General features: G+C 43.4%; 1 protein-coding gene and 1 non-coding gene across 4 annotated transcripts; both read right to left on the bottom strand.

Annotated features, from left to right (window-relative positions):
• Positions 1–2,666: 2,666 nt before the first annotated feature.
• KHDC4 (KH domain containing 4, pre-mRNA splicing factor) lies at positions 2,667–26,683 on the bottom strand. 3 transcript variants are annotated; one of them, XM_089483796.1, is made up of 14 exons: positions 26,538–26,680; positions 21,359–21,599; positions 19,525–19,653; positions 19,273–19,352; positions 17,235–17,287; positions 15,361–15,527; positions 13,226–13,437; positions 12,504–12,564; positions 12,017–12,074; positions 11,556–11,806; positions 9,703–9,855; positions 6,087–6,199; positions 5,583–5,665; positions 2,667–4,115 (listed from the first exon to the last, which is right to left on the bottom strand). In XM_089483796.1, the coding sequence occupies exons 1-14, from the start codon at positions 26,585–26,587 to the stop codon at positions 3,916–3,918; spliced, it is 1,851 nt and encodes a 616-aa protein (XP_089339922.1). In that variant the 5' UTR covers positions 26,588–26,680; the 3' UTR covers positions 2,667–3,915. The 3 variants fall into 3 exon arrangements, with proteins under 3 accessions (XP_089339922.1, XP_089339921.1, XP_089339923.1); XM_089483795.1 differs by having other exon boundaries at positions 4,021–5,665; positions 26,538–26,683; XM_089483797.1 differs by lacking the exon at positions 2,667–4,115 and having other exon boundaries at positions 5,581–5,665; positions 6,087–6,171; positions 26,538–26,682.
• LOC149301940 (small Cajal body-specific RNA 4) lies at positions 15,073–15,200 on the bottom strand. The gene has a single exon (XR_016272192.1).
• Positions 26,684–27,701: the final 1,018 nt, after the last annotated feature.

Here is a 27,701-nt window from a genome sequence, read left to right on the forward strand (position 1 = left end):
GCCCGAGGCCGCCTCAAGGGGGAGGAGCCATCGCCGCTGGCCCCGCCCCAGCCCCTGCCTTTCTCATCTTCCCGCCCACTTCCAGTAAAATGGCGGCCGCGGGGCAAAGTTCGGAGCCCGCCTCAAGGAGGAGGAGCCACGAGAGCTGGTCACGCCCCCAGTTCGTCCTCCTCGGCAAAATGGCGGCCGAGCGGCAAAGTTCGGAGCCCGCCTTAAAGCGGGAGGAGCCACGAGCTCTGGCCACGCCCCCACCCCTCCCCCTTGGCCGCCGCTGCTTCCTCCCCTTCCCGCCCATCTCTGACAAAATGGCGGCCGCTGGTCAAAATTGTGAGGGAGCCTCAAGGGGAGGAGCCATGAACGCTGGCCACGCCCCCAGCCCCTCCCCCTCGGATGCCTGAATCCGTGTATAAAAAGTCCGTGTAAAAGGAGGGCCGATTGTGTATCGATTCCAAAAGCAAAGCTTGTTTTTGCCGTTTTCCATAAGGGACGCCATTGCACTATGCCCTTGTATTTAATGGGATGTGAGCCTCATGGGTTTTGCTCTCCAGAGGTGCTCCTGGAACCAAACCCCAGCAGATACTCTGCCGCCACAACAACCAACTACAATGCCCAGGATTCCATGGCATGCAGCCATGGCAGTTAAAGTGGTGTCAGACTGGGGCCCGTTCCAGACGGGCAAAAAGTACATACTAGGGTTAGGAAAGGGCATCTTTTCCGGACGCCCTAACCCAAGTAATGTACCTAGTATGTATGGACAAAATGGCGGCGCCCATTCCGTTCCCCCGCAGCCTGGAAAGCACCGGATCGGGGCCTCAGAGGGTGCCGCTGTGGCAGCTGAAGCCCCCATCCAGTGGGGAAAGGAGTGGGAACAGGCTGCCCAAAAAGGGCAGTCTGTAAACCACCTGGATTATTTTGCCAGCACAGCCGTATTCCTTGTGCCACCCAACTTCCCAGGAGCTCAAGATGGCGCCCATGGCTCTCCCCGTCCCTTTCTCCTCACACTGGCCCTGTAGGTGGGTGGGAGCGCATTGTCTTTTGTAGGCCAACAATCGCATCCATCTTAAGCGAGAGTCACATTTGTTAAAGTCAAATGGCAACGGCAGTTTCCCCGGCCTGACTTGTTTTCTATGGCTATTATTAAATAGCAGAGTCTCCAAGTTGGCTTCCTTCCAGTCGGGGGCAATGGCCTCCTGCATTCCTGCCACTTCTCTCGCCTGGAGCCCCTTGGCTTCCACATCTAAGGCCTCAAATGCTTTTTTTAAAAAAGAATAATCTAATATATTTATGATCCAATAAAATAGATTTGTTTCCTGTTAACCGCCCTTGAATCGATTTCAACTAATGGCAGCCCTGTGGATGAGACATCTCCAAGACCCCCCTGTCTTCCACTGCTCTGTCTTGCAAAGCCATATCCGTGATCTCCTTAAGAGTCCATCCATTTAACACCTGGCCCTCCTCTCTTTCTGCATCCCTCCACCTTTCTCAGCATTATTGTTTTTTTCCAATGGGTCCTGCCTTCTCATGATGCGTCCAAAGCACTTCAACTTTTAGCATCTTGGCTTCCATTTCAAGGGCCCATTTCTTTGTCTTTGTGGCTGTCCATGGAATCCTCAGCAACCCACCAGACAGCTTCCTGCCTAAGCCCTCAGTTCCATCTTGTCCACTGCAGTTCCCTCCTTGACCTTCTTCAATAATTGCTCCAGATCTTTGTTGGCTTCTGCTATTAGTATAGTATTGTCTGCATATCTTAGGTTTATGTTCATTCCTCTACTCCTCTTGTCTCTAAGCCTGCATACAATATTTCCTGCATATAGGTTGAATAAATACGGTGATAGTATGCAGCCTTGCCTGACCCCTTTGCTGAACGGGAACCATTCTGTTTCTCCATATTTAGTTCTGACTGCGGCCTCTTGTCCTGAGTACAGACTACACATCAGGACAATCAAATACATACTTAATAAAATACAAAATATAACAAAAACCTAGTAAACTAGCTCAACATACTGTATATACTTGTGTATAAGTCTAGAAAGTTTAGTCAAAAAATTGATCCAAAAAAAACCTGGGTCAACTTTTCCATGGGTCAATGGAAATACTGTACTTTAACTCATATATATATATATATATATATAGAGAGAGAGAGAGAGAGAGAGAGAGAGAGAGAGAGAGAGAGAAAGGAGCCATCCCCTTTCTCTGAATAGAGTGGTAAAAGGCAAGAGCTTAGTCCATCCTGGGAGCACCAAAAAGCAGCACAGATCTCTATTCTCTCATCCATCAGCCTTTAGGAAGAGAACAGACAGTTATGCCTGCCAGAATTTTCTAAGTTCTTTGGCATCATTTTCCTTTGCATCATCCTTTACATCCTTTGTTACATGTCCCTAAGTTTTACCTTCGACTTATCCACTGGTCATATCAAAATCCATAATTTTGAACCCAAAACCTGCCCTCGACTTATACATGAGGTCTACTTCTAGTTGAGAATATACGGTACCTGCTAGTGAACGTCACCTACAAAATGTTCAAGGCAGATGTGAGAAAGCTGAGATCCTCCAAATGCTGCATTTAACAAAGCTAAAACTATACGCTGCCTAGTAACTCTTGTTCACACTGAGAGGCTAACTGAAAATAAAAACAGGAGAGAAGGAAGCAGAATATTTGTACACATATCACAAAATGATGGATTAATTTATTTACATGTAGAAAAGCATGTAGAACAAGTGAGTGGGGCTTGCTTAGGAAAAGCCTGCCAGATCATTTCTGCAGGAGGAAAAATCTGACATTTATTCCAAACCTTTACTTATTGTTTTAATACAAGGAGCATAAATCCTGGGTGCTCCCTGCTGCTGTTGCACATTGAACGGTGCAGAAATAGTCGCCTTAGAGCCTCTCAAGAGGGCCTGCCAGAGCTTTGAGTCACTATAAAACAATCACAAAAGTTTTTAACGTATTTCTTCAGCTGTGACATCACTTCTCCAGCATCTGAAGCTACAAGCTCAATCCATCTCTTCCAGTTAACACGGCCACAAAGCAAAGTTTGTTCAGAGCTGGATTTGGGTATGGGGCAAAGATTGTAACGCTGCTGTCACTGCAAAAGCTGTGTGCTGACAAGTCAGAGATCCAAGTACACAAGGATGTAAAATGTGGAGATCCAAGTAAGGGGACAATTCAGGATGAATACTTACTCCCAAATCCCCCACATGGAAGCTGTACATGGTTCCCTAACTGAAGTTACAAAATTGCAGGGAAACGGAGAAAAAGAAAATCAAACATCTACCTGTCATACAAAAACAACTCTAAACAGAGCCAACTGTATTTGCAGCTATGAAAACTGAATATTTAAATTTAAAAGCGGGATGGGCTAACGGAAATAAGATATATATTTTTTGTAGGTGATGATTCTCAGAATAAGATTGCTAGCAAAGGTTCCCCCCAACCTCCCATCCTAGTCAGAATCTAAGCATCACACACAAGAGTAAAATCCAGTTATAAACAGAAATACAAGTGGAACTCCAGCAGGATAAAGTCACAAGCTCAGCTGGCTATCTCCACTTTTAAAGTGAAGAAACAAGTGCATGGTAAGGTGGAGGGGGAGGAGAGGAGAGGAGGAAGAAGAAAAAGGAGGAGAGAAGACATTCCCTGTAAGTGTAACACAATAACAGATATCTGCAACTGTGTTCTGATAAGCCTGTGATCCAAAACTTGTTTTTGATGGACAAGTCCACTGTAGAAACAATGAGTTTAAAAAGAAAAAAAATCAAGAAGAAAAACAGCCCAGCCACGGAAAGGGCATACTGCATCTCAAAAGCTTGTGCAAAGATGTCAGGGATAGCGCACATTTTGCAGAGATTGTTTTCATAATATACATGCATTATTGCTTGGAGAGAGACGAAAGATGGAGGTGTCGGCTGCAAGCAGCTAAGGAGCCATCCAGAATGGCATCTGTTGCTTTGCCCGTTGCTGTGATGAAGGGTACTGGTATCCTAAACTCCATGTCTGTGAGTAGCTACCTGCGTTTTTATGACCACCATGGTCTTCCTCTTCATCCGAGGAGTCACCAGTATAAGCCACCAGGCCAAACCCTTTTTCACTGGTTTTCATCTTCTTAGCTGGGTGATCTAAAGAGGAAAAAGAGAGAGAGAGAGAGAGAAAAAACATCCCACCCCAGAAGAGAAAGATAAAAAAATAAAAATCCCTCAAATATGTTAATTCAACATTATAAAAATATTGTTAGTTGGACACCATTTCGAGGTCAGAGCCAACAGTCACCCCAGGTAGGAGGTCACGTCACACAGCATCAGCAACGGCACAAGTGTGATCCATCAGAACCATGTAAGAGAACAGAGAAGAGAGAAAAAAAGAAAGACACAAAAAAGAAAAAAAAGTAAAGTTAGCAAAAAGAGACTACAAGAAGTTCTCCGTTAAAGAATGCATGAAAAAAGGGGGGGAAATCCAACTACAGGTAATGGGTTTTAGGGTTTTTGTTTTCTGGTTTTTTAAAAGAAATCTTAACTAAAAGTACAGGTTTCTTCAGAAGTCTGAGAAGCACCAAAATGCAGGCTTAATTCTGACAAAAGTAAAGGCAAGCTTCACAGCTAAGTAGGGAGGGGAATTCAAGTAAGCATACATATTGTCCAGCTTGCATAAACTACACCTCCTGCCAAAAATGCAATAAAATGAATTAAAAAAAATATCTGTACTTCCGGGACACATAATGGAGGAAACCGTATGACACAGTGCCAGGGAGAAGGAAGAAAGGGGGACTTGATAAAAAGGAAAGGCTTGGAAGGCCAGGGCCACATACAACTGAATTAAAACCTGAATACTACCTAGTTCAGTTTTACACAGGAGTCACTGTTCTTTTGGATCATTCTCACCTAGTCAAAAGGAAATGTTGTTCTGTCATTGTTGTCCTCCCCACTCTCTCAGCCTTAATGTGAGATTCTCCTTGATTTTAAAATCTCACCCCCTTTGGCTGTACCTGTACCTTCTACTTTTCTGCTCGACCAAGAAGCCTTGCCATTGCACATGACCAGTTGCCATGTTTTAAAAGTTAATTGTTCCTAAATGGCCTTAAAAAATCAAAGGTCTTCAGGCAGGAACTCATGGAAGAGACAGGCAGTAGTGAAAAACCTAGTCATCATGGAAAGGACATACAAGCCAGAAGGCAGTATTTGGTCTCTTAAGAAAAAGGGCTTCTCTCTGCAGAACTGTGAATAATGGGAATGAGAAGTAAATATACAGAGCATCTTGGAACTCCTGTTCAGAGGTCTGGCTGTTTATCCAGCAGCTCAGATTTTGTTTCCCAAAAGGCAAATGTCAGGAGACAAACTGTACCTTCACTTTAGTGCTGTGTGTGTGTTCTTCCTATTCACTACTGTAACCTGGGATCACAAGAGGACAGGAACTGAAACTGCACATGAGAACTGAAAGAGAACTGGGGGCATCTTTTGACTTAGCACCAGAAGACAACATTGGGAAGAACGGGGGGGGGGGGGGGGGGAGGCTGCTCATGTCATAACTTTGCAGGGTCAGCGCTGGTACAGTGCAAGCACAAACCACATCTCCCATCTGTACACGCTCACCGTTGCCACCTAAGGACCCATTTCTGTCTTCAGGTTCAGTTTTCATTCCGGTTACTGGTAAAGCCGGCGGAGGCATCAGCTGCCTGCAAAGGAAGAAGGTGGTTACCAACTGGCATTTCAGAAGCTCCAAGGGCCATGAACATTCAAAGTCATCCCTCAGAAGATATATCTACTCACAGAGAAACAGATGAGGGGAAGCTTTGGCTTCCAAGTCTCTCAGGAGGCTGGACTACAATCTCCATATCCCCCAATCACTGACTACTCATAACAGAGATTGGAAGTTGTAGTACAACATATTTAGATAGTACTGAGTTCACGGAATCCTAGAGTTGGAAGGGATCACAAGGGCCACCCAGTTCAATGCCCTGGGGAACTGGGAAATACTATTCTAGCATTTTAGGATTATAGGAAAGCAAGAAACATTTTACTCTACCTCTCTTCGCCACTACCATGCCATGCTTAATTTTGTTTAGAATAAACCACACTATAGGATCCAGAACTTACCTGTCCCTCTCTCTCTCCTTTCCTGAGGAACCTGCTGGTTTCGAACCTGCTCCTTCCATCTCGGTCTGATTGGAGAAGCCTGTACCTAAATTAGTCATATGAATGGGTCCATGCTATGAGCAGAAAAACACAGTGGCATTAGCAAATCTAAAACTATGATACAAACTATTAGCTCCTTAATGAAAATTTGCAGGAGAGCCCAACCTCTCTTCCTCTTTTTTTTTTAAAGTGTCCTATATACTACACATCATTATGCTTTCTTTTTCTGAGTCCACAAAGAGGCCGTACAATGCGCCCTTTTTTTACGTGGGGGATCCATTCTGGAAAAAAACCCCACGTAAAAAAGGCGTATGCTCGAGCCCCGTTGAAAATAATGGAGCTCATGGATGGTGCAGTGGCGGACGCACGTCCCATTATTCTTAATGGGACGCACCGCCCCTTGCACCCCGCCTGCTCCCACGGGCTCCCTAGTGGCTTTCAGCCACGTATGGTGCGTCCGCGTATGACATGGGCGCACTGTATTTGCATGCGAACATTGACACATTGGCCTGTTACATGCCAATGATAAACCCGTCTAGTAAAAACTAACAGTGGTATAATAAAGCCTTTCAAAAGCCCTAAAACATTTTTCAGTGCTATTAGCTCCATACTGCAAATGGGAAGAGTAAGGGCAAGAAAATCTACAGCTTCTTATGGAAAATCCCAGTGAATTCACATCTGAGATTGACATCTTTTCATTTTGTAATTCATGCTTTTTCTCCCCACCATATCATTCATTCCACCTTGCATTCGAGTTTCAGTTTAATGTGTGGAACATTAAGATTCCTTACCAACTGCTTTTATCTCCTTTTTCTGTGCCCTGCTTTGAGCCCTCATATTTCATATGGCCAGAACTGAATGAATGATCAGAGTTGATCACTTCACTCCTCATGCTATTCATACATCATAGCTCACCTAAGCATATGAATGTAGAAATATCAGAAGCTGCCCTATGTATGAGGTCCAGAACTTGGAAAATATACTTTTTTAACAGTACCTATGAGAGTTAAACTCTGAGATTCTGGAAGTTACAATTAAAAGTAACTTTTCTAGAACCTGTTAGGTAAATAGGTAAATATGTATTTGTCCATCTTGCCTTATACTTTCTGTTCTATCTGGCAGCAGCTGTCCAGGAGCGTAAGCCTGATCTTCTTAAGTGAAGGAAATAGGTATTGAACGTAGGACCTTTCGTTCTAATTTAGAGGATATGTTCTGCTACTGAACTATGGTCTATCCCATGCGAAGACACTCCAAACACTTTTTAAAATTTCGTTGGAAGGCTGATTTACCCATTCAAAATAGAACAAATATAAAGCAATTTAAAGAAGCAAAAACAAAATGGTCCCATAAAGCTCAGAATATAAGAACTCCCTTGCTCCCTCCTTAATCACAAAGCCTCAACATCTCAAAGAAATGAGGGTGTAAATTGGGCCAGTTCAGAAAGGAATTTAAGCCGATGATGGACAATTCAGGATTGCAGATAAGTAACTGTCTTGCTGCACTTCAGGGAGAAAGGAATCTTTGGCTTGCCTGGTGTTGTTAAAATACAATCTTTTACCATTTTCCATGCTGGGAGGGACTCCGGATTTGTACACAAAGTATCTGGAAGACCACTCCTTCTCCACTATGCTTATTTTAATCTTACTGGTACTGTGATTCAATAGCTCAATTACTCTATCTTGCACTTTCCCCCACTTTTCCCTGTCAATGCACAGCTATCCGATTGATCTGTTTTGGGTGGAAGGCAGGCTATAAATACTTTTAAATGAAATAAAACAGTTCTTTTTGCTCACAAGATCACAGTCTGAAAAAGGCTGTTACAGAGCCACCTTTGCTGAAGTCAAGCAGGAGAACACACTGAGCTGTCCTGGGTTCCGTTATGGAAGAAAGTGGGAATGCAAGTGTAAGGAAATAAACAGAGGGCTTCTTGAAAAGGAAGAAAATTCTTCAAACACATGGCATACATTTTGTTCTCTCAAATAGGTAAAGAATTCTGAAAAGTATGTTATTAAAAATCTTAAGATCTTTACCCTATAGCTAGGTTTCCTATAGCTAGGTTGTTGCTGTGATTAGAGTGAGAAGGAGACAAAAAATCATTTGTGAGTAGGCTTAGCCATTAATAAGCTTATGTAACTCAAGATAGTTTGGAAATGATTTAACTGCTGCTTTCTTTGGGGGGGGGGGGGGAGGACAGAAGAGTGTGGGAAGCAATTCTGATCTCTCATAATGTTCCTGAAATGTAGTGGCCTGAATGTTGATTGCCAATGAATACAACGTGGAATGTGGTCATCCTCCCACTGAAGCCTAAATGGCATTATTTTCTAATTTAGCAATGAAATCCTTCATCCACGCCTAACTTAAAGAGGAGGTAGGCCCAATGCCATCAGGCCTCCCTAAAGGAACTGAGCCCTCCCAGAAGGCATCTGACTCCATCCTGGCCTCTGAGGGAGAGAAAGGTAGGCCAACGCCTTCCCTAATCGGTCCCAATCAGAGTAAGAAGAAGGGCTCTCCCTCCAGTCCATTTGCCATGGTCCGGGGCTCAGAGGGAGAGAAGATCTGCTGGACTTTTCACCTTCCCCACTGCCATTCCCTTCTCCTTTTGTGTCTTGTCTCTTTAGATTGTAAGCCTGAGGGCAGGAAAATGTCCAATTAACAATTTGTAAGCCGCTCTGATAGCCTTTTGGCTGAAGAGCGGGGTATAAGTAATTATCATCATCATCATCATCATCATCATCATCAAACTACCTAGTATCTAGAATCTTTTTTTTTTTGGGGGGGGGGGGGAATCTTGTGAATCTGCCCTTAAAAGCAATTACTAGAAAGGTAATTAGTGAAGTATGCTTCTGTGCCTTCAAGTCATTTCCAACTTATAGGGTTGAAAGAAAACTCACAAGTTTTTCTAGGCAAGACTTGTTCAGAGGGGGGGGGGGGGGGTTGCCTTTGCTTCCATCTGAGGCTGAGAGAGTGTAACTTGCCCAAAATCATCCAGTGGGTTTCCATGGCTGAGTTAGAATTTGAACCCTGGTCTCTAGACTCATGATCCAATACTCAACTCACTACACACCAGGCTACCTCACCTGAAGTCTGTTGTTAACCCAGAAACTTGAGGACACCTGGTTTTGATGCAACCCCCACTAGTCCCAGTTGTTGTACACAATTTCTGGAGGGGCTCCACATTTGGGAATGAGGGTTTTTGATTAATCCCCAGGGAAAGAAAGCATCTCCACCTCTCAACTAGGCTATCAAAATCCAATAAAAGCAGGGTGGGAACTTCTTTAAAGGCCTAGGACACATTTATAAGGGACATTTCTCATCTTCAGATGCCATAATGAAGCAAATAATGCTCTGCAAGGGAACTATTCCATCTATACCAAGCATTAGAAGTGAAAATAGACTCTTCTTCAGTAGAAAGGGAGTTCCCTCCCCTATGCGCATCTCCAAACTGACATGATACAAGCTCACTTTTGTAAGAAAAATCAGCTACAACGATCTATGAAGTGGAAGTTTACGAATGGCATCAGCCACCTAGCAACTGAAAGAAGATTGGGAAACAGGCAATAAAATGACTGTGTGTCACCTGGTATCCTAGCAGCCCAGATTCATGCTCATCTGGCAGCTCTTCTGTGAAGCGCCTCTTCTGGCCAGGCTGGGGCTGGATTGGCAACTGTGTATTGGCTGGCAAGGTTGTCTTTACAGGGGCAGCTGGAAGAAGAGGGGTGCTGAGCGGTGCCTAGAAAGCACATAGAAGAAGTTAAAAAAAACAAGAAAAGCATGCTGAAATATCTGAAGGCACATTAGTACAAGACAAACTCGCAAATCACTGCTGTAAGTACTGGGCTGGAAGAAAAGTGTTTGAATGAGAGGGAGGCACTCATCCTCTTTTTTGTGAAAGACCTCCACTGCTACTCTTTCAAGTGTATCATTGTTTGGGCCATTACCTGTAACCCAGCACCCTCTCATCAAACCTCACTGCCTGAATCTTTCTGCCAAGGTTGTAGAAGGTATTCAGTCGTGCAGTTCATTTCAGTTCTGCTACGCTTACATCAGTGGCTATCAAGACTGGTGGAGAGCTCAAGATGGAGGGAAGTAATTCTGATTTTGTCCAATTCTGCTTACCATGCAGGACCACACTTGTACAATCCCTTAATATTGGATGGGATGTGGGGGCTCGAACGCTGTTTTTGAGACTGCCCCTAAAGCTGACTTTTAGGTGGTTGTTGTTGTTGTTGTTGTTGTTGTTGTTGTTGTTATTGACCTCTCTACCATTCCCAGCCACTCCTGTTTCTCAGTTAATCAACCAATTATTGCCTGTTGAAATGTGCAAAGAAAGGACTAAGAGAGTAAGTGGGAAGCTAACATGAAGGAGTGGTTTAGCTGGCAACAGTTTGATTTGGGGTGAAGACAGTGGTCCTTTTCCCTTAATGGATCAGCATTTACTGGTTTACTCTGTACATATATTCATTCTAATTTCCCAGAGAAGCTCTCTCCTTCAGTGTTTGGATGTTCCTCTGGAATTCAAGTGTTTGAATTACAAGGACACCTTTTGTGACAGCCTCAAGTACAGGAAGCAATCCAAGCATGGGGCTTGTGAATTTCATTGGGTCTCTTTTCCACCCATTATTTGAGCAACAGAGAAGATTCCCTTCTCAACAGCTCTGTAGTAATGAAGTAATAAATGAATCCAAGCTATACAGCATAAGCATAAGAACTGGGTCAGGAGGCAAACATCAGAGTAAAGGTGCCATCAAGTAAAGGCTAGCTAGACATGAGCCATACAAGCAAGGTCACAGCCATCTTGCAGCCCAGTGTGACATACCAGTCAGAGAGACAAACATTCACCCACCACAAGTAAATTACACTGGTGATTAGCAGATTATTTAGCCCACCAAATATTGCAGGACTGCAACTACAAAGCCAGCATAACCAATAGGGAGGGATGATGGGAGATGTACAATGCATACAAGACCATGTATTCCCCATCCTTGAGTTACTTACGCACAAAGAGAATTAAGCAATGCCTTTTTATGCTATATCACAGCAATTTAAGGATATCACAAAAATCATCACATTCTTACAATAGACACCAAGATATATACTGCTGTTGTTTTGTGCCTTCAAGTCATTTCCAACTTATGGCAATCATAAGGAAAATCTATAAAGAGGTTTTCTTGGAAGTTTCTTGAGGGGGGGAGCTATTGCCATCCTGTGAGGCTGAGAGTGTGTTACTTCCTCAAGGTCACCCAATGGATTTACCTGGTCAAGCCAGGATCTGAACCCTGGTTTCCAAGATATATACCCAGTCACTTTAAAGGAAGAAATAATTAAACCCACAATTCTCCCATTCACACAACAACAGACTACTGGTCGTGCAGGAACACACATATACAAAAAGAATTCATTAGTTGTCAGCTAGGCAACCTGCTGCCTTACCTGGCCAGTGCTAGCTGGTGGTTGCACTTGTGTAATTGGGTACTGGGTGGGTACTGGTGGGACTCCAGTTGGGAGAGCCAGTACTCCTGGCGCCAATGGTACAGCAGGAGGCACAATACCTGGCACACCATAAGGAGGCTGTACCGGTTGCTGAGGCGGTGGAACCACAGGATAGCCTGCCTGGAAGCCACTGGGTGGATAATATGGAGGTTGAGGGGGAACCGTCGTCACAGTTGCAGGCTGTGCAAATCCTTGTTCAGACAAAAAAGAAAGGAGGAATAATGTGTCAAACAGTGCTTACTTTAATCTCTTACCTTAATTCTTATGTAATGTCCTCCAAATTCTCTTCAAAACCACCTCTTTCATGAGGATTTTGATCTATCATTTTTGTCCTTCAACACATACACATCATCAAATCTAAAACTGAATACCGTGAGGAAGTTCACACTGTTAATACATACCTGTTAAGGGCACTGCCGTGGTTATTTGGTTCACGAACCGCGAGTATTCAGCATGAACCTTAGAAGAAATCAAGCAGGGTCAGATACCAATTATTGGATGAATGGGATACTATTCTAATGAGAAAATGAAAGGCCTTGCTTAAATGTATCTGGTTTAGCAAACATTATTAAAACCATAATGCTCTGAGTTGCTTTCCTGCACTACAAATGCAGGAGGCTATGCTATATTGACTGCTGCTTGAGCAGCACAGAAAAGCTTCCTCCTGAACCAATGGCATCAGATAGTGGCCTGTGTCCCTCCCAGCCTAAGCAACTGCTTGTCTCTATGCATTTGCTTACTTTGAATATCTAACTTCTCTACTTTCAAATAAGCCAATTTTCTCAAAACAAGTGACAAAGTAAAACCTCAATGGGAGAACTGAATATTTTCCAACAAGAATCGAATAAACTGTATGTGATCTGAGTCAAAATAAGTGTTTTTACTTACAGTTTGTAATAAGTTTTCACAGAGTTTTTTGGCAGCTGCAAGGCCTTCTGGTTTGGGATGGCTGTAAAAAAAAGCCACTAGCATCAAATTTTTGTGGAATTGCCAAAAGAGAGCATTCTGGGATGAGTAGTTTGTATCCCTGAGATACTTATGTCCATTCCATGGGCCTGTTACAGACTGCCAAAATAAAGCTGCTTGGGGTCTCTTTGGAGGTATGCTATTCAAATGATGCATGGGTCCTAAGAGTCCGGAGGTCACGCCAAAGCCACACACCATTCCTAAGCATTGGAGTGCAGCTTTGGTGCAGCTTCCGGATTCTTAAGATGCATGCATCCTTTGAACAGCATACCTCCAAAGAGACCCGAAGCAGCTTTATTTTGGTAGTCTGTAACAGGCCATGGTGTCCTTACCCTAATTTCAAAACTGTCTGCAACCAACAAGTACCAGATCTCTTACAAGAGTAATCCACCCTCTTATCAGCAGTCCAAAGCAAGAAAGGCACATAAATGTGTATCAGAAAAAATAGCCAGTAGTGTCCTGTACTGTAAACATATCCCTTAAAAAAAAAAAACAAAAATAAAAACCTGCTGACAAATTTATTGGGAATACCTGGTTTATTTAATCTGAAATACGCTATCACTTTAACACCACAACTCCACATTTAGGATGGCATAGAACCATTATGTCTAAAGACAAGTCACCCAAGCAAGAAAATTCCCTACCTGATATAAATGTACATAGGCTCAAAAGCTTCTCGACCAGAGGCAGGTTCAATACAGCCAGAGCCCTTCCCTCGGAGGAACACCTTGGCACCGGTCTCAATCTGGATATGCTGCAGGTAGGAGCAGCCTGGGCCTTCCACTTTCTCTTTTACATTGAAGGTAGGTACAGCATGTTCCAAGCCAACAAACAACTTGTCTTGGACGTAGTGCATCTGTGTATACATGCAGGCAAGCATTTTCAGGCTTTTTACATCACCAAAAATGCAGGAATGGATTAGAGGTTTGCCCTCCTCTCCACTCCTAGATGTGTCTATTCTGCTATATCTACATACCACATTTATACCCAGCTCCAAAGAAATAAACTTTCATTGAACTCTGCCACTTGAGTGGGGTGAAGGCTAAGTTCTATACTCCATGAGAGACCAATGATGTGTTGGCCAGGGCCCAATTCCCCACTAGACTGTACACACATGCCCCAGATGGTATACCCCCCCACCCAGTAACCCTAATACCTGTTTCCTCTGCGGACCCCCTCAAAATGGCAAGTGACACTTCAGCACTTCTTGTTGTCATTTTGGGGACTGCAGAGAAAGGCAGAATTGATAGTATGGGGTTCATGATTGCTTGTGGACAATGTGGGGTATTTTTGTGTGCTTTCACACATTCAGGGGAGATGGTTGCATGGTGTTGGGGCAAAAACAGTTAAAAAATCATACTGAATTAAAAAAAACTTTGGGGGGAGGGTTGGGGGAATTTAGGGGCCAGAATAATAATTGTTTTAGCTGCTTTTAATTGAATTTTTATATAAATACTCTGTGTTTTTATTTAGTCTGTAACCCCGCTTCGATCCAATGGGAGAGGCGGGGAAACATAAATATATCATCATCATCATCATCATCATCATCATCATCATCATCATCATCAATAGGGTCTAGGGCCTGCATGCAGCCTCTACTTTACCCACCCTATTCTCACTTACCCAAGAGTAAGCCCCACTGAACTTGCTTGGTGAAAAAAAAGATCAAAGGGGTAAACATGATCATACTCTTTAAACACCTCAAGGGCTGCCAGAAAGAGGAGGGTGCAGCACTCAACTCAATCTAATGGTTTTAAGTTAGAGGAGGGTAGATTTTGATTGAACATTAGAAGGAACATCTTGACAGTGAGAGCAGTTAGCAATGGAACCAATTGCTTAGTCTGCTTCTCTGGTTATCTTCAGAAAGAGGCTGGACAGTTACCTGCTGGGGGTGCTCTAGCTGGAGATCCTGTATTGAGCAGGGGGCTGGATCTGATGGCTCACAAGCCCCTTCCAACTATTATTCCATGATTCTATGGATGTAGATTCCACCCTACAATTCAACCCTCAAGACAGTACTACCATCCAAAAACTATAACCCCCAAATGGCATATAGCTAACAACTGCAGGTCTCAGAAATGTTATATTTCTCACTCCAGCTAGTTTTGCATTTGTTTACTTACATGGGTTGGAAGCACTATTCATCCCATGCTTATAATTTGATCACCAAAGTAGAGGCAGACCAAGTATTACTAAGAAGAAAGGCTGTGACTGGGAGATTTCAGTGAATCAGAGCTGGACTTGGTGAGTGAGGAAGTGGAGCATGACAAGGAGAAAATTCAAAGAGTTTTGCCAGACAGGATCCCCCATCTCCAGTGTACAAACTACAGTCCTGGAATAGACCAGTTGAGTCTGCAATGCAGCAATGTCTAGGCTAGCTTTCCTCAACCCTTGGTTCTACAACTTTCACTATTCCTCACCATTGGCCATAGAAGCTGGGACTAATGACAATTACAGTCTATGACACCATACTGGGGAAGGCTGGCATAAGCTTTGTTGGATAGCACAGTGAGGTCTTTGCTCTTCTGCAAACTGGACCCCTCTCTCCATCCCATTTCTCTAAGAGGATGGTATCAGCAGAATCTTGCTCAACAGATTATGCCTTCTTAGTCCTCTACATATGGGGCCAAAGTGACCCAATACACACAAAATTCAAGCATAATCATCAACAGGTGTAATGTCCCATGCAATAAAAGCAGAAAGCTATTAAGAAATCCAAGTACAGCACCATAAAGCTGAGACTAAGACTATACTCAGTGCCCTTGTCATCAATACATACTCCTCCTGACTGGAACGGGGGCTTCTGGCCAACAGCTGGAGGCAGCTGAGCGATGGGAGCAGGTTGGTGGTAAACAGTAACTGTAGCTCCATTAAATGTTGGACTGGACCCAGTAGCAGCTTTTACAACACCATTAGTAATTATTTCTTTGATTCGGTTTACAGCTCCTGTGGGGAAAATTAAAAAGCACTTGTGAAGAGACACATTAGAAGGGACCCAATTGCCACAACAAAGGACAAGTGTATCTCAGTCCTGATTCACTGAGGATAATGCAGGTTTTCACTGTGAAAATTTAAACAGGCACACACAGAAGAACACATATCAACTCTGTTCATGCCTAATAACATGTGGTCTGTTGAGGTCCAGTTTGCTGCAATGTACAAACTGGCTATAAAACCATGGTTTGCAAAGTAGCTGGAAATCACAATCTGAACTCAGGGTTTCCTGGTGCACTGCAAAGTCTGGCTTGTTTAAACCATGGTTTACTGTTACATTCAGACTGGCAATCAGGCCTTAATTCCACAGATGCCCATCCTGAAAACCAGAATTGACAAAAAGGTGGAAAAGAATAAAACTATAAACGGGCAAGATAAACCAGTTTACCATGCAATTGCTTAAGCAACAAACCACTATTCAACATAATGTGCAAATGAGCCTCTGAAAATCTATAATATGTTAAGCCCAAAATAGAAAGACCTTCTTTCTTGAAATGGTATTGTATGTTTCAATGGAAATTAAGCCAATAGCATCTGTCCTGGGTTCAGAACCCTGCTAGAGGAAACTCAAGTAGCAAATGCTAGGCTGTGACCAGGCAGGGTTATGTCAGGCAGATGAATTGTATTTGATTACATTTTAATTTATTGCTGAGCATCTGTATCTCACTTTTTCAAAACCTGGGGGCTCTTTGAGAGGCTCATCAGAATGTTAAAAAGCAAATTATTACCCTTTTTTTAAAAGGCAGATGAATATAAAATCAAAATAAGCTAGTCAATGATTGCTAGACTAACGGTATGATTCAGTACAAGTCATTATACTGTACAGTAAAGACTCTGTACAGTACAACTGTACAGTCAGCCCTCCAGATCCATGGATTCTTTATCCACGGATGCAACAATCTGCGGTTTGAAAATATTCCTAAAAGATATAAATTCCAAAAAGCAAGCCTTGATTTTGCTATTTTACATAAGAGACACCATTTTACTATGCCACTGTATTTAATGGCGGTGGAGGAGCCATGGATTTTGGAATCTATGGGGAATCCTGGAACCAAACCCCAGTAGATACTAAGGGTCCATTGTACCATTGTTCTTGTACCCCTAACTGAATAGAAGAGGTCATGTGGTAGCAAATTATCCTGTAATTTTTTGAGAAGCGCCATGTATATGAATGACAGCATATAGAAACACAGAATTCTAGACACAGGCTGCACCCACACAGCAGAAATAATCTGGGTTGACATCACTTTAATTAAGAATTGTGCTGGCTGTGCACCGTAATAAATATTCATTCATTCAGTTAAGAATAGTAGTTTGTTTTCGCATGAGAACAAACTACTATCCCCAGAATTCCTTAACACTAAGTCATGACAGTTAAAATGATGTCAACTCAGATTAGTTCTGTAGTGTGGATGCAGCCTTAGATTAGATCCTTACTTTTGGAAGTATTTACCATGATGATGCAACTACTACATCTTCACAAATGGCAAAAGAGACTGCTTAAGCAAATAATAAATAACAGTTAACAGACAGCAGTGGTGCAGTTTGATTTCACAACCACCATGTGCCTGTAAGAGTAAGACCGCCTGATAGATTCAACTGAAACAAGATATTTTGTATAACACTCCCATCAATGGTATTAAATCAGAATTTACTTACTATCAACCAGTTCTCGTGTCTGCCCCTGAACATGCAAGTACAATGGACGATCTCTGTTTTAAAAGAAACAAATAACTTTTGTTTTTTCACCTTGAAACCAAGATTGCCAGTTGAGATAACATACCTACTCTGGGAATACACATTCAAATCAAACATTCCTAATCAGGGACAATACTTAATAAAATTAGCACTGTCTCTGACTAATTTAGGAACAGATTTAAAGAGCACTATCTTCCCATCAGGTCCACCAATCTCACCTTCTCCTTCTCTCTCTTTTTCTCTCTCACTGTTTCAGGCACAGACAAATATTTATTTATGCAATTTATATACTACCTTTCTCCCAATATACTTTTTTCCAATTTTTATTATATATCATAAAAAACAAGCAAAAGATAAACAAACAGCAGATACAAAAACAGAAGAGAGACAAAAATAAACTGTTAAAAAAACCAGGACTTCCAAGGACCTCATCCTTAGCGGATATTCATGTTATAAAATAACTTTGTATAAAGAGTTTATAATTACTGAACTGCAACTCATCCGATTCAGTTAAACTGAACATCTTAACACTAAATTATTCAAACATGATTAACAGAGTTTGAATTCTTACATCACTTTCTAATTGACTAACTCTAATCAAAAAGGTGATTTAAAGTTCTAGCAAAACATCTTATCTCTAAATCAAAATAAAAATTTAACAGTAGAAGAGCAAATATAACTCATTCATTATTAGATAATTTCAACAGGGTCCGAATTTCCTTCAAAATATCTGCCCATTCGGCATTAAACCAATATACTTATATTACAGTATAAATTAAAACAAAGTAGCTAAAACAATATTCAAAACCACCAAATAATCCAATTAAAACATTTAAAATACAATTATAAAAGCTGTTAACTTGTCATGGCGACGAGATTATTTAAATACTCCAATTGAATTTTTTATATTTGTTACCTCATTCACCCTGTTTCATCTTGCAATTTATTTTTATCAACTTTACTATTTAATTAAGTTTTATGCATTTCTCTCCAATGAGATTTTAGGCTGCATCAATAAAAGTATAGATCAAGGGAAGCAATAGTGCCACTCTATTCTGCTCTGGTCAGGCCCCACCTGGAATATTGTGTCCAGTTCTGGGCACCACAATTCAAAAAGGACACTGAGAAACTGGAGCGTGTCCAAAGAAGAGCAACCAAAATGGTGAAGGGTCTGGAAACCATGTCCTATAAGGAACGACTTAGGGAGCTGGGGATGTTTAGCCAGGGGAAGAGAAGGTTAAGGGGTGATATGATAGCCCTGTTTAAATATTTGAAGGGATGTCATATTGAGGAGGGAGCTTGCTTGTTTTCTGCTGCTCCAGAGACTAGGACCTGGAGCAATGGATGCAAGCTCCAGGAAAAGAGATTCCAGCTCAACTTTAGGAGGAACTTCCTGACAGTAAGGGCTGTTCGACAGTGGAACACACTCCCTTGGAGTGTAGTGGAGTCTCCTTCCTTGGAGGTCTTTAAGCAGAGGCTAGATGGCCATCTGTCGGGAATGCTTTGATTTTGATTTCCTGTATGGCAGGAGGTTGGACTGGATGGCCCTTGCGGTCTCTTCCAACTCTATGATTCTATGAAGGACCAACCCATATCAAAGTCTGCCAACATGACCAAAGATAAGGGTTACTGGGTGGTGTAGTCCAAAAGAAGACTACTTGAATTTCTAATACTAATCTCTTTCCAAAGTATCAGTTCCACTCACGTGGCACCGCAGTTCAAGTGGGGAGGACTTGAAAAATGCAAACACAAAGTTCAGCATGTCAGGTTAAAAGAGCTCAAAGAGTACAGCAGGGAATAAAGCCTAGCCCCCAATAAGCTAGAAATCAGCTGCCTAAAGGCAAGGAAATGGTGGGGATTCAATATTAGACAACATCTTATATTTAAAAAGGACAAGTTTGTTATCTGCTAAAAATAAAACATCATAATTTGACAAGGATATTCAGAAAACTGTTCTGTTCTAGAATGATCAAGGAAGTGATAAAACTGAGATACACACCCCGGTCCAACTTTTGCTTTTTCCTCTGCAGTCATGTACCTCCCTCGAGTTGAGACTGCTGCACCACTCAGCTTACTTATCTGCAGACAGGGATGAGACAGAAACTGCATTGGTTAGGAAAGCTAAGGTGCTGCCAAAGTAAAGAAACAGAGGTCTGAGGTGTCTGCAAACACCATGCTTTGTGTGAACTAAAAAGGTCACATAGAGGTTATTCCGAGATGCAAAGAATTAGGAAATACAAACAGGTCAGACCTCATCCTGTGTTTGTCCTCTGGTCAACAGGTTTCTACATGTTAGGGGCACATCATTGATTTCCACTTCTGCTACGACAAGGTCATCTTTGCTTTTGCTGGCTGCTGGACTTTTACCGGGAGCCTGAAGCTAGAGAGAAGAATGAAAGTACACTATAATCCTAGCAACTAAACTCAGAACACACAAACAAGTTTTTGTGCCTTTTGGTGGCAAAGAGTAGGAAATTAGTTTCTTTTATTGGTTCAGCCCAGAACCCAAAGAGATGGGCAGACATTCACTGACAAGGTTTAATCCATTCCCATTCTTTTTTCCTCACAATATGACTGATATTAGTGTATACTTTGTTTTGACAATTATAGCGATCCCATCTCATTTTTATATTTATTTTTATTGTATTTTTAAATTGTTCACTAACCAAAGCTCTCTGTCAAGTGTACAGACAGTTAAAAATATAAAACGCAACAATAATTGCAATAGAACAGTGGTTTCCAACCTTTCTAATGCCGTGACCCTTTAATACAGTTCCTCGTGTTGCGGTGACATCCAACCATATTGGAGTGGTGTCTCAGTTCCTAAGACCATCGGAAATATGTGTTTTCTGGTGGTCTTAGTCTTCTCACAGCATTCCAGAACCTTCTGGATCCAGTCCTGTTCCACTTTATGGTCCTGTGCCTTCAAGTCATTTCTGATACACGGCAGACCCTAAGGGTGACCTATCACAGGATTTTCTTGCCATGATTTGCTCAGTAGATAAAAAGGGCTCACTGTATATACTACACCAAAATGCAAACATACCAAATGTATTTGACTGTGGCATGCTTCAATGCCTACCTTTGCTCTAATTGCATAAGTAGTGTTAGATCTTAATAAGCCTCCTGTGAGATGTACAACCAATTTCTGCCCCCACCCCATTAGTAATGAAACATGAATTCATTCGTGTAGCTTAAAAGCCACAACTCATAAAACTACTTCAAGAGAGTGGTATTGTTTGACCTGCTAAAATTCTGTGACATTTTTGCAGTGTTTTAGTTTCAGAGTTATTAATGCCAATAACTACAATCATTTTCTTTTTAAAAAGCAATACTTTTTTTCACTAATCTTTTCATGTTCATTTAACAAAGGCGGAGACTCTTATCATTGTGTTTCACTGTTGTGTTTCACTGTTGAGCAGCTCTTACTGTTGTGTTCCTGTGCTATTTCTTCTCTGTATAATATTTGGACTATTTTCCAGATGAACACCTGCCTTCAAGAATACTATCTCCCTCCCTGACTTAACTCAGTTTAAAGCTCTTCTAATCAGATCTTTCAGAATGCACAGAGCCAATTATTCATGTCCACTATTTTTGTCCCCCTTTCTGGGCCATACCTTTCCACTGGAAGGACACACACACACAAAAAAAAAACCCCTATCCATATCCTTCAGCTTCCTACCGAGATCCACATAATCCACTGTAATATTCTGAAAGTCCAGGTGCCCATGTGGATCAAAAGGAAGGGATACTAACAGTCAGTGGGCTCAATGAGTCTTTTCAGCCCCTCTGTTACATCATGGATGTAACATCAGAAAGAGAGTACACCTCTCAAGATATTTTGTCAGGCCCACAAACTACTGATTCTGTACCTCTCAGCAACTACCACCACCTCTGAACTCTCTGAGATTTGGCAGAGGCCATTCCATGTGCTGAATCTTCCAAGTCTCATGCATATTCTCTGAGGATTAGGCATTAGGTCTATCCCTCAGCATATACAGGGTGCTTCCATTGAAACTTTCCTTTGTCTTGCAATCTAGTCTCATTTGACTTCATCTACTGCCTTTATCTAGCTGGCCACTGACCTTGTCGGTTGAATTTGTTGTTGGTTTCAGTTTCCCTTTGGCCATTAACATGGCATTTATTTTGGCTGCCACAGCAGCTGCTGCATCTAGAGCACCCAGAGGGGCTGCTGAACCCTCAGATCCCGATATCCCGGATACGCCGTCTCCATTGCCCTGGACGTGGCGGCCAGCTACAGGGGTGGTAGCAGGAAGAAGGAAGAGAGCTGGAGATGGCCCAGGCTGATCCCACTTGCTGCGACGCCTGAAAAATTGAAAAAGAATTTGAGATCCCACTGCAACTGCTGCTTACATCACTCAATTGTAAGACAATTAATAAAAGCTACAACCAGAGCTTGGGAAAGTTACTTTTCTGCACTACAAATTCCACAGCATGATGGACCAAAAAGTAACTTTTCTAAGCGCTGGTTATGGTGCCACGTTTTAACAGCTCAAGCCACTTCCACATTTGTTGCCTCTTTAATTGTTACAGCATCTGGGCAACCCAGAATATATCATTTAAGTGAGATTCAGAGCCCAGCCCAATTGATAGGCCTCAGCAAAAAACACAACTCAATCATAATCCATTAAGTCCATGCACCCTCTCTCAACTTAACTCTGAGTGCCAACCCCAGCCAAAGGCATTTTGCTACCGGAGGCAGAACAGCAAATAGCACAGACCACCACCAATCGAGTCCAGGTGCCCTGAAAACCGGCCAAGTTATTTTGGCACATCAAGTAAAAGAAAATCCTGCAAAAGCAGCTCCTACCCCTAGTAAAGACACAATCACAGCAAAATGAATTGCTCAAGAATATGGTGCTTCTTGATGCTCCTCAAATTGGCTGCCTCATCCTGCCTGATGGTACAACCAGTGATATGAAATATCAAGAGGCGGCTAGTCTCAACTGGTAGATCATCTAATGCTTCTGAAAGATCTTCGGGACTTGGATTTTGACTGCTCTGCTGTGGAAGGCAGCACCACGCTGAGTTGGCAGGGCTGTTTCAAGTCATCAAAATCATAGTCCCCACCTGACTGTGCTACAGATGTGAGGAACTGATAATAGCATCTTCAGCATGCAAAACAGGTGTAGGCAACCTGGAGCTCTCCAGATGTTTAGGATTACAACATTCTTCATCTACACTGTTGGCCATCATAGCTTGGACTGGCATCGAAACACATGTAGGGCTACCAGAAGCTGCCTAATCTTTATGTAAAGTATGGACTGCCAAAATAAAGCTGCTTCGGGTCTCTTTGGAGGTATGCTCTTTAAATGATGCATGGGTCCTAAGAGTCCGGAGGTCACGCCAAAGCCACACTCCATTCCTAAGCACTGGAGGGCAGCTTTGGTGCAGCTTCCGGATTCTTAGGATGCATGCATCATTTAAACAGCATACCTCCAAAGAGACCCCAAGCAGCTTTATTTTGACAGTCTGTAACAGGCCTATATGTCCTCCTTAAGTAGCAGTCTCCTGCTATCAAAAATCAAAGTGACTGAGGATGGGGAATCTTTGGTCCCACATTATTGTTGGATTTTAATTTCCACAATCCCCCAGCCATCTTGGTCGAGGCAAAACATTTGGAAAGGCAAAGCCTCTCCATCTCTGATAAAGGCAAACATTGCCTGCTATGATGAAGGGAACCAGTGTGAGGAAGGCCCAGGGAAATCAAGATTCCAACTCCCCTAATGGGTGATCTCAAATCACACACTCACTCACACTGTCCCAGCCTAACTTTCCTCCCAGGGTGATTCTAACAACAAAACAAGGAGGAGAGAACCTTATATGATAGCCAGGCCTCTTTGGAGGAAATATAAGGCAGAACTCCAGCTAGTAATAGCACTGACTCTCTAGGTTCTCAGGCAGGGGATCATTCATGCTATCAGGCTTCTTACTACTATAAGTACAGATATTAAACATAGGAAATCCAAACCATATACTGTACCACTGTCCCCTCAAGCAGATCCGAGTGCAGAAAAAGAAAGTAGTAGCCTAGTTAATAGTTTAAAAAAACTGAATGGGGAATATTCTTGAGCACAGCATTACCTACTGTTTTACAATGCGGCTGGATCTTGGAATCTGTAATACTTAACATGGCATTTGTTCATCATTTTGAGGGTTCTGAAGTGCATCCTATTCACCTGATTCTTGTAACCTGAGCCCTGCACAGCAGACGTAATTACTATGTATGGCAGACAGGGGGCTAAAAGTTAAGCAACGGCCTTTCTTAGGGTGCTGATGAGTCTACAGTGAAACAGAGGACTTATAGAATTGTACATCACTCTCATAGTTGGATGGAGAAGGTCTGGGGGCCACACACGCAAACCCTCAGGGGGACCTAGGAGCCCACGCACATCCCCCTATCATTTTTGTTCAGTTATACTCAGTAAGACCTTTGGATCTCTAAGAAACATAGGACAATTTCACCACTTCCTCTGTCCCCCCGAAGTGCTTCATGCCAAAGGAAGAGTCTATTTTTCCCAAACAGAAGTGTCAGTGTGTAAAGAGCCTTTTTCAATAAAAAGAAACTTTAGTGGTGGCGAACCTATGGCACGCGTGCCAAATGTGGCACTCAGAGCCTTCTCTGTGGGCATGCATGATGTTGCCCCAGCACAGTGTTTGCCAGAGTTCATTGCTAGAAAGCCAGAGGGACGTGGCACTTTGCAATAAATAAGTGGTGTCTGGGTTGCAGTTTGAGCACTCGGTCTGCAAAAGGTTTGCCATCACTGCTTTAGGGCATGCGGGTCACATTTTGCCCACATCTGCTGTAAGCTCATACACAGCACCTGATATCAAAGCAACAAAAATGTGGCAAAGCATGTAGTAGATTTTCTGCAACATTTTAAGGCACATATTTACAGTGGCATTTTATCTTACTTGGGACAGACTAAGAGGGCAGGTCTACAGCTAAGTTGTAGAGAACAGATAAAAGGTCCTAAATTTAACCCCAAACATCTCCATTTAAAACAGTGATACAAAACTGGTGCTTCCAGTGGCCCTCCAATTGTTTTTTTGCTTTCAATCTGCAGCAATCCCAACTAATATAACCAATGGTACAAGATTAGGAGAACTCCAGTGTAAAACACAGCTGGAGGGTCTGAGTTCCTCACTCCTGGCTTAAAAGGATGAAGAGCAAGTGATAGAAAAGTTTGGTCAACCATCTTTAAGAGACTGAAAGGAAATTTAAACACACACACACCCAGGAAAAACAAGCATCTGCTTTGATCTGCAATGGTCCTAACATGGCTATGGCTGAAATACAAAGGCTTTCTGAGCATTAACAGTATGCATTCTCTTCATCCTAAAGTAAACACAACTCAACATATCTCCAAAGACTTGAGCTCAGAGAACAAGCTATCCAAACAGTCACTTAACCCTGTACATTTCAGATACTACCTTACAGGGTTGTTGCAAAGACTGCAAGAAACAATGGGTAGGGATACTCTATGATTAGAAGAACATACTACATGACCAAGAAGCTATAAAGACAGTGGAAGAAATACATGGAAGAGCTAGATAAACGAGATGAAATGGATGAAAGAAGATTCATAGGAAGATGAATCCTAAATTCCAGAAGGCGAAGCGAAAGACACATTGGGGAGAATAAATCACCAGGAACAAATGATATTCCAATTGGACTGCTACAATCCACAGACAGCATCAACTCCAGCGTTAACTAAAATATGTCAAGTCTGGAAAGCAAAATGGCGGCCAAGAGTGAAAAGGATAAATATGGCCTGTTACAGACTGTCAAAATAAAGCTGATTGGGGTCTCTGTGGAGGTATGCTGTTTAAATGATGCATGCATCCTAAGAATCCGGAAGCTGCATCAAAAGCTGCACTCCGGTGCTTAGGAATGGAGTGTGGTTTTGGCGCAACCTCCAGATTCGTAGGACCCATGCATCATTTAAAGAGCATACCTCCAAAGAGACCCCAAGCAGCTTTATTTTGGCAGTCTGTAACAGGCCTATACATCACCACTCACAAAAAAAGAAAGGGAACACAAAAGACTACGGTATCTATAGGGCTGAGAGAGCTAGCCTGGTATAATGCTTTGGGTGCTGGACTAGGACTCTGTGGGCCAGGGTTCAAATCCCGCTCAGCCGTGGAAACTGGGACGTACTTAAACAAACGACAGTACTTGCCCATAGGGAAACCATACTTGCCCATGGAGATACATAGGATACTTGTGCATAGGGAATAATAAGAGAATACTTTCCCCGTCTTCTGGGTTTCTAAAACATTCACCAACAACAAAGGAATCCATAAATGGTTTCCTATGGACAAGTGTTCTCCAATGATTCTCTATAAGCAACTATGGTTTCCCTATGGCAGTGATGGAGAACCTTTTGCAGACCAAGTGCCCAAACTTCAACCCAGACCCCGCTTATTTATTGCAAAGTGCCACGTCCCTCTGGCTTTCTAGTAACGAACTCTGGCAAACTCTGTGCTGGAGCAACAGCATGCGTGCCCACAGAGAGGGCTCTGAGTGCCACCTCTGGCACGCGTGCCATAGGTTTGCCACCATTGCCCTATGGGCAAGTACAGTCATTTGTTTTAGTAGGTCCCATGGAAACCGACTGGGAGGCATTGAGCAGGTCACACTCTCTCAGCCTCAGAGGAAGGCAATGGCAAGCACCCTCCGGGCAAACCTTGCCAAGAACACCCCGCCATAGACAGGGTCACAGAACTGACTCGAAGGCAACATCAAACATAGGCCCACAGCACTGATTTCCCAGGTCTCCTTCCCCAGATGCCTTGGAACAGCTGCTGCAGCCGAGTTCGTTCTTCCAGTGAGCCTCCAGGGCGCCACAAGGTCTCTGCCTACCGACCCTGTAGACCAATAGTTCCCGACCTTTGGTCCTCCAGGTGCTTTGGACTTCAACTCCCAGAGGCCCCAGCCAGTTTATCCAGGAGGAAGGCATTATGGGAAATGAAGTCCAACACGTATGGAGAACCAAAAGGTTGGGAACCACTGCTGTAGACGAACACCGGATGGAAAGGGCTGGGCTGGCTGCTCCCCCTCCCCTGAGGCCGCCTGGGGGCTGATGGGAAGTGTAGTCCCCAGAGGAGGCGGCCAGGGCCAGGCGGGCCTAGGCCCCAGGAGAGCCCTCTTCCTCTCCAGGCCCTTCTCGGCCTCAAGGCCCATGCCTAGCTGCAGCTGCTGCTCCTCCGCCGCCGCATTCCCTTCCCTTCCCGCCTCACCCTCCCGAAGCTCCCGGTTCGCGCTGCCCGGCGCCGCCGCCCGCTGACATGGCTCTCTCAAGCCGCTTAGGCCTCCGCCACAGCCGCCCCCGAGAAGCTTCGCCCTCCCTCCTTCCCGACGCTACTTCCGCCTTCCGAAGACGTAACTTCCGGTTGTTGCTGTGGCGACGTCAGAGGGGGAGGGAAATAAACTCCGGAAGAAGGAAACACAGAGAGAGGAAAGTATAGAACGGCGATTCTATCCGGAGTTTCCGGGATTCTTTCCCCCTTTGGGTCGCTGGGCAGAAAGAGAGAGAGGCTGCCCAAGGGAGAGGGAGCCCTTCCTTATCTCCCAGAGATACATAGAGATAGATTCATAGATACAAACATTTATTCATTATATATACACTCTTCCCTCCATCTTTGCTGCTACTTTGATAATGGTCTCTCTAGGAACCTCTAGGTCCTCCAGCGCAACTCTATGGTCAACTGTAACTAAAGGTTGCATTGAGAGACCTAGAGGTTCTTCCTAGAGAGAGAATACTCTACTAGGCCTTTCTAGCTCCTCTGATGCACTTCTATGGTTAATTTCTGGAAGACGTTGACCATAGAGTTGCACTGGAGGACCTAGAGATTCCTAGAGAGGTGTCCTCTCAGGTAGAAACATGGTGTTTTTGTAATTTGCAGTTTTCCCACATTCACAAGGGTCCTGTGCCCCTCACCACAGCAAATGTAGAGGGACATGTGCATATATGCGTGTATATATGTGTGTGTGTGTGTGTGTAGGGAGCAAAAGGACAGGCCCAACGCCATCGGGCCTGAAGAGGAAGAGTCCTCCCCTCCCTCCTTCCATCTGTCCTCTTCTGGCCTGGGAGGGAGCAAAAGGACAGGCCCAACGCCATCGGGCCTGAAGAGGAAGAGCCCTCCCCTCCCTCCTTCCATCTGTCCTCTTCTGGCCTGGGAGGGAGCGAAAGGACAGGCCCAACGCCAAAGGGCCTGAAGAGGAAGAACCCTCCCCTCCCTCCTTCCAACTGTCATCTTCTGGCCTGGGAGGGAGTGAAAGGACAGACCCAACGCCATCGGGCCTGAAGAGGAAGAGTCTTCCCCTCCCTCCTTCCATCTGTCATCTTCTGACCTGGGAGGGAGCGAAAGGACAGGCCCAACGCCAAAGGGCCTGAAGAGGAA

Source organism: Sceloporus occidentalis, unplaced genomic scaffold (genome assembly GCF_023333645.1).
Source record: "Sceloporus occidentalis isolate IW3139 unplaced genomic scaffold, rSceOcc1.0.p SCAF_20, whole genome shotgun sequence".
Classification (NCBI taxonomy): domain Eukaryota; kingdom Metazoa; phylum Chordata; class Lepidosauria; order Squamata; family Phrynosomatidae; genus Sceloporus; species Sceloporus occidentalis.

What these genes read in the sequence shown, in the direction of transcription:
- KHDC4 (XM_089483795.1), bottom strand. Translation starts at nt 26,587, where the DNA reads ATGTCAGCGGGCGGCGGCGCCGGGCAGCGCGAACCGGGAGCTTCGGGA. An exon ending in CACCAGCTAGCACTGGCCAG is followed by an intron (nt 9,856 to 11,555) that starts GTAAGGCAGCAG and finishes TGTGCTTTCTAG; the next exon opens with GCACCGCTCAGCACCCCTCT. An exon ending in AAGGAGAGAGAGAGGGACAG is followed by an intron (nt 5,666 to 6,086) that starts GTAAGTTCTGGA and finishes CTTCCTTTGCAG; the next exon opens with GCAGCTGATGCCTCCGCCGG.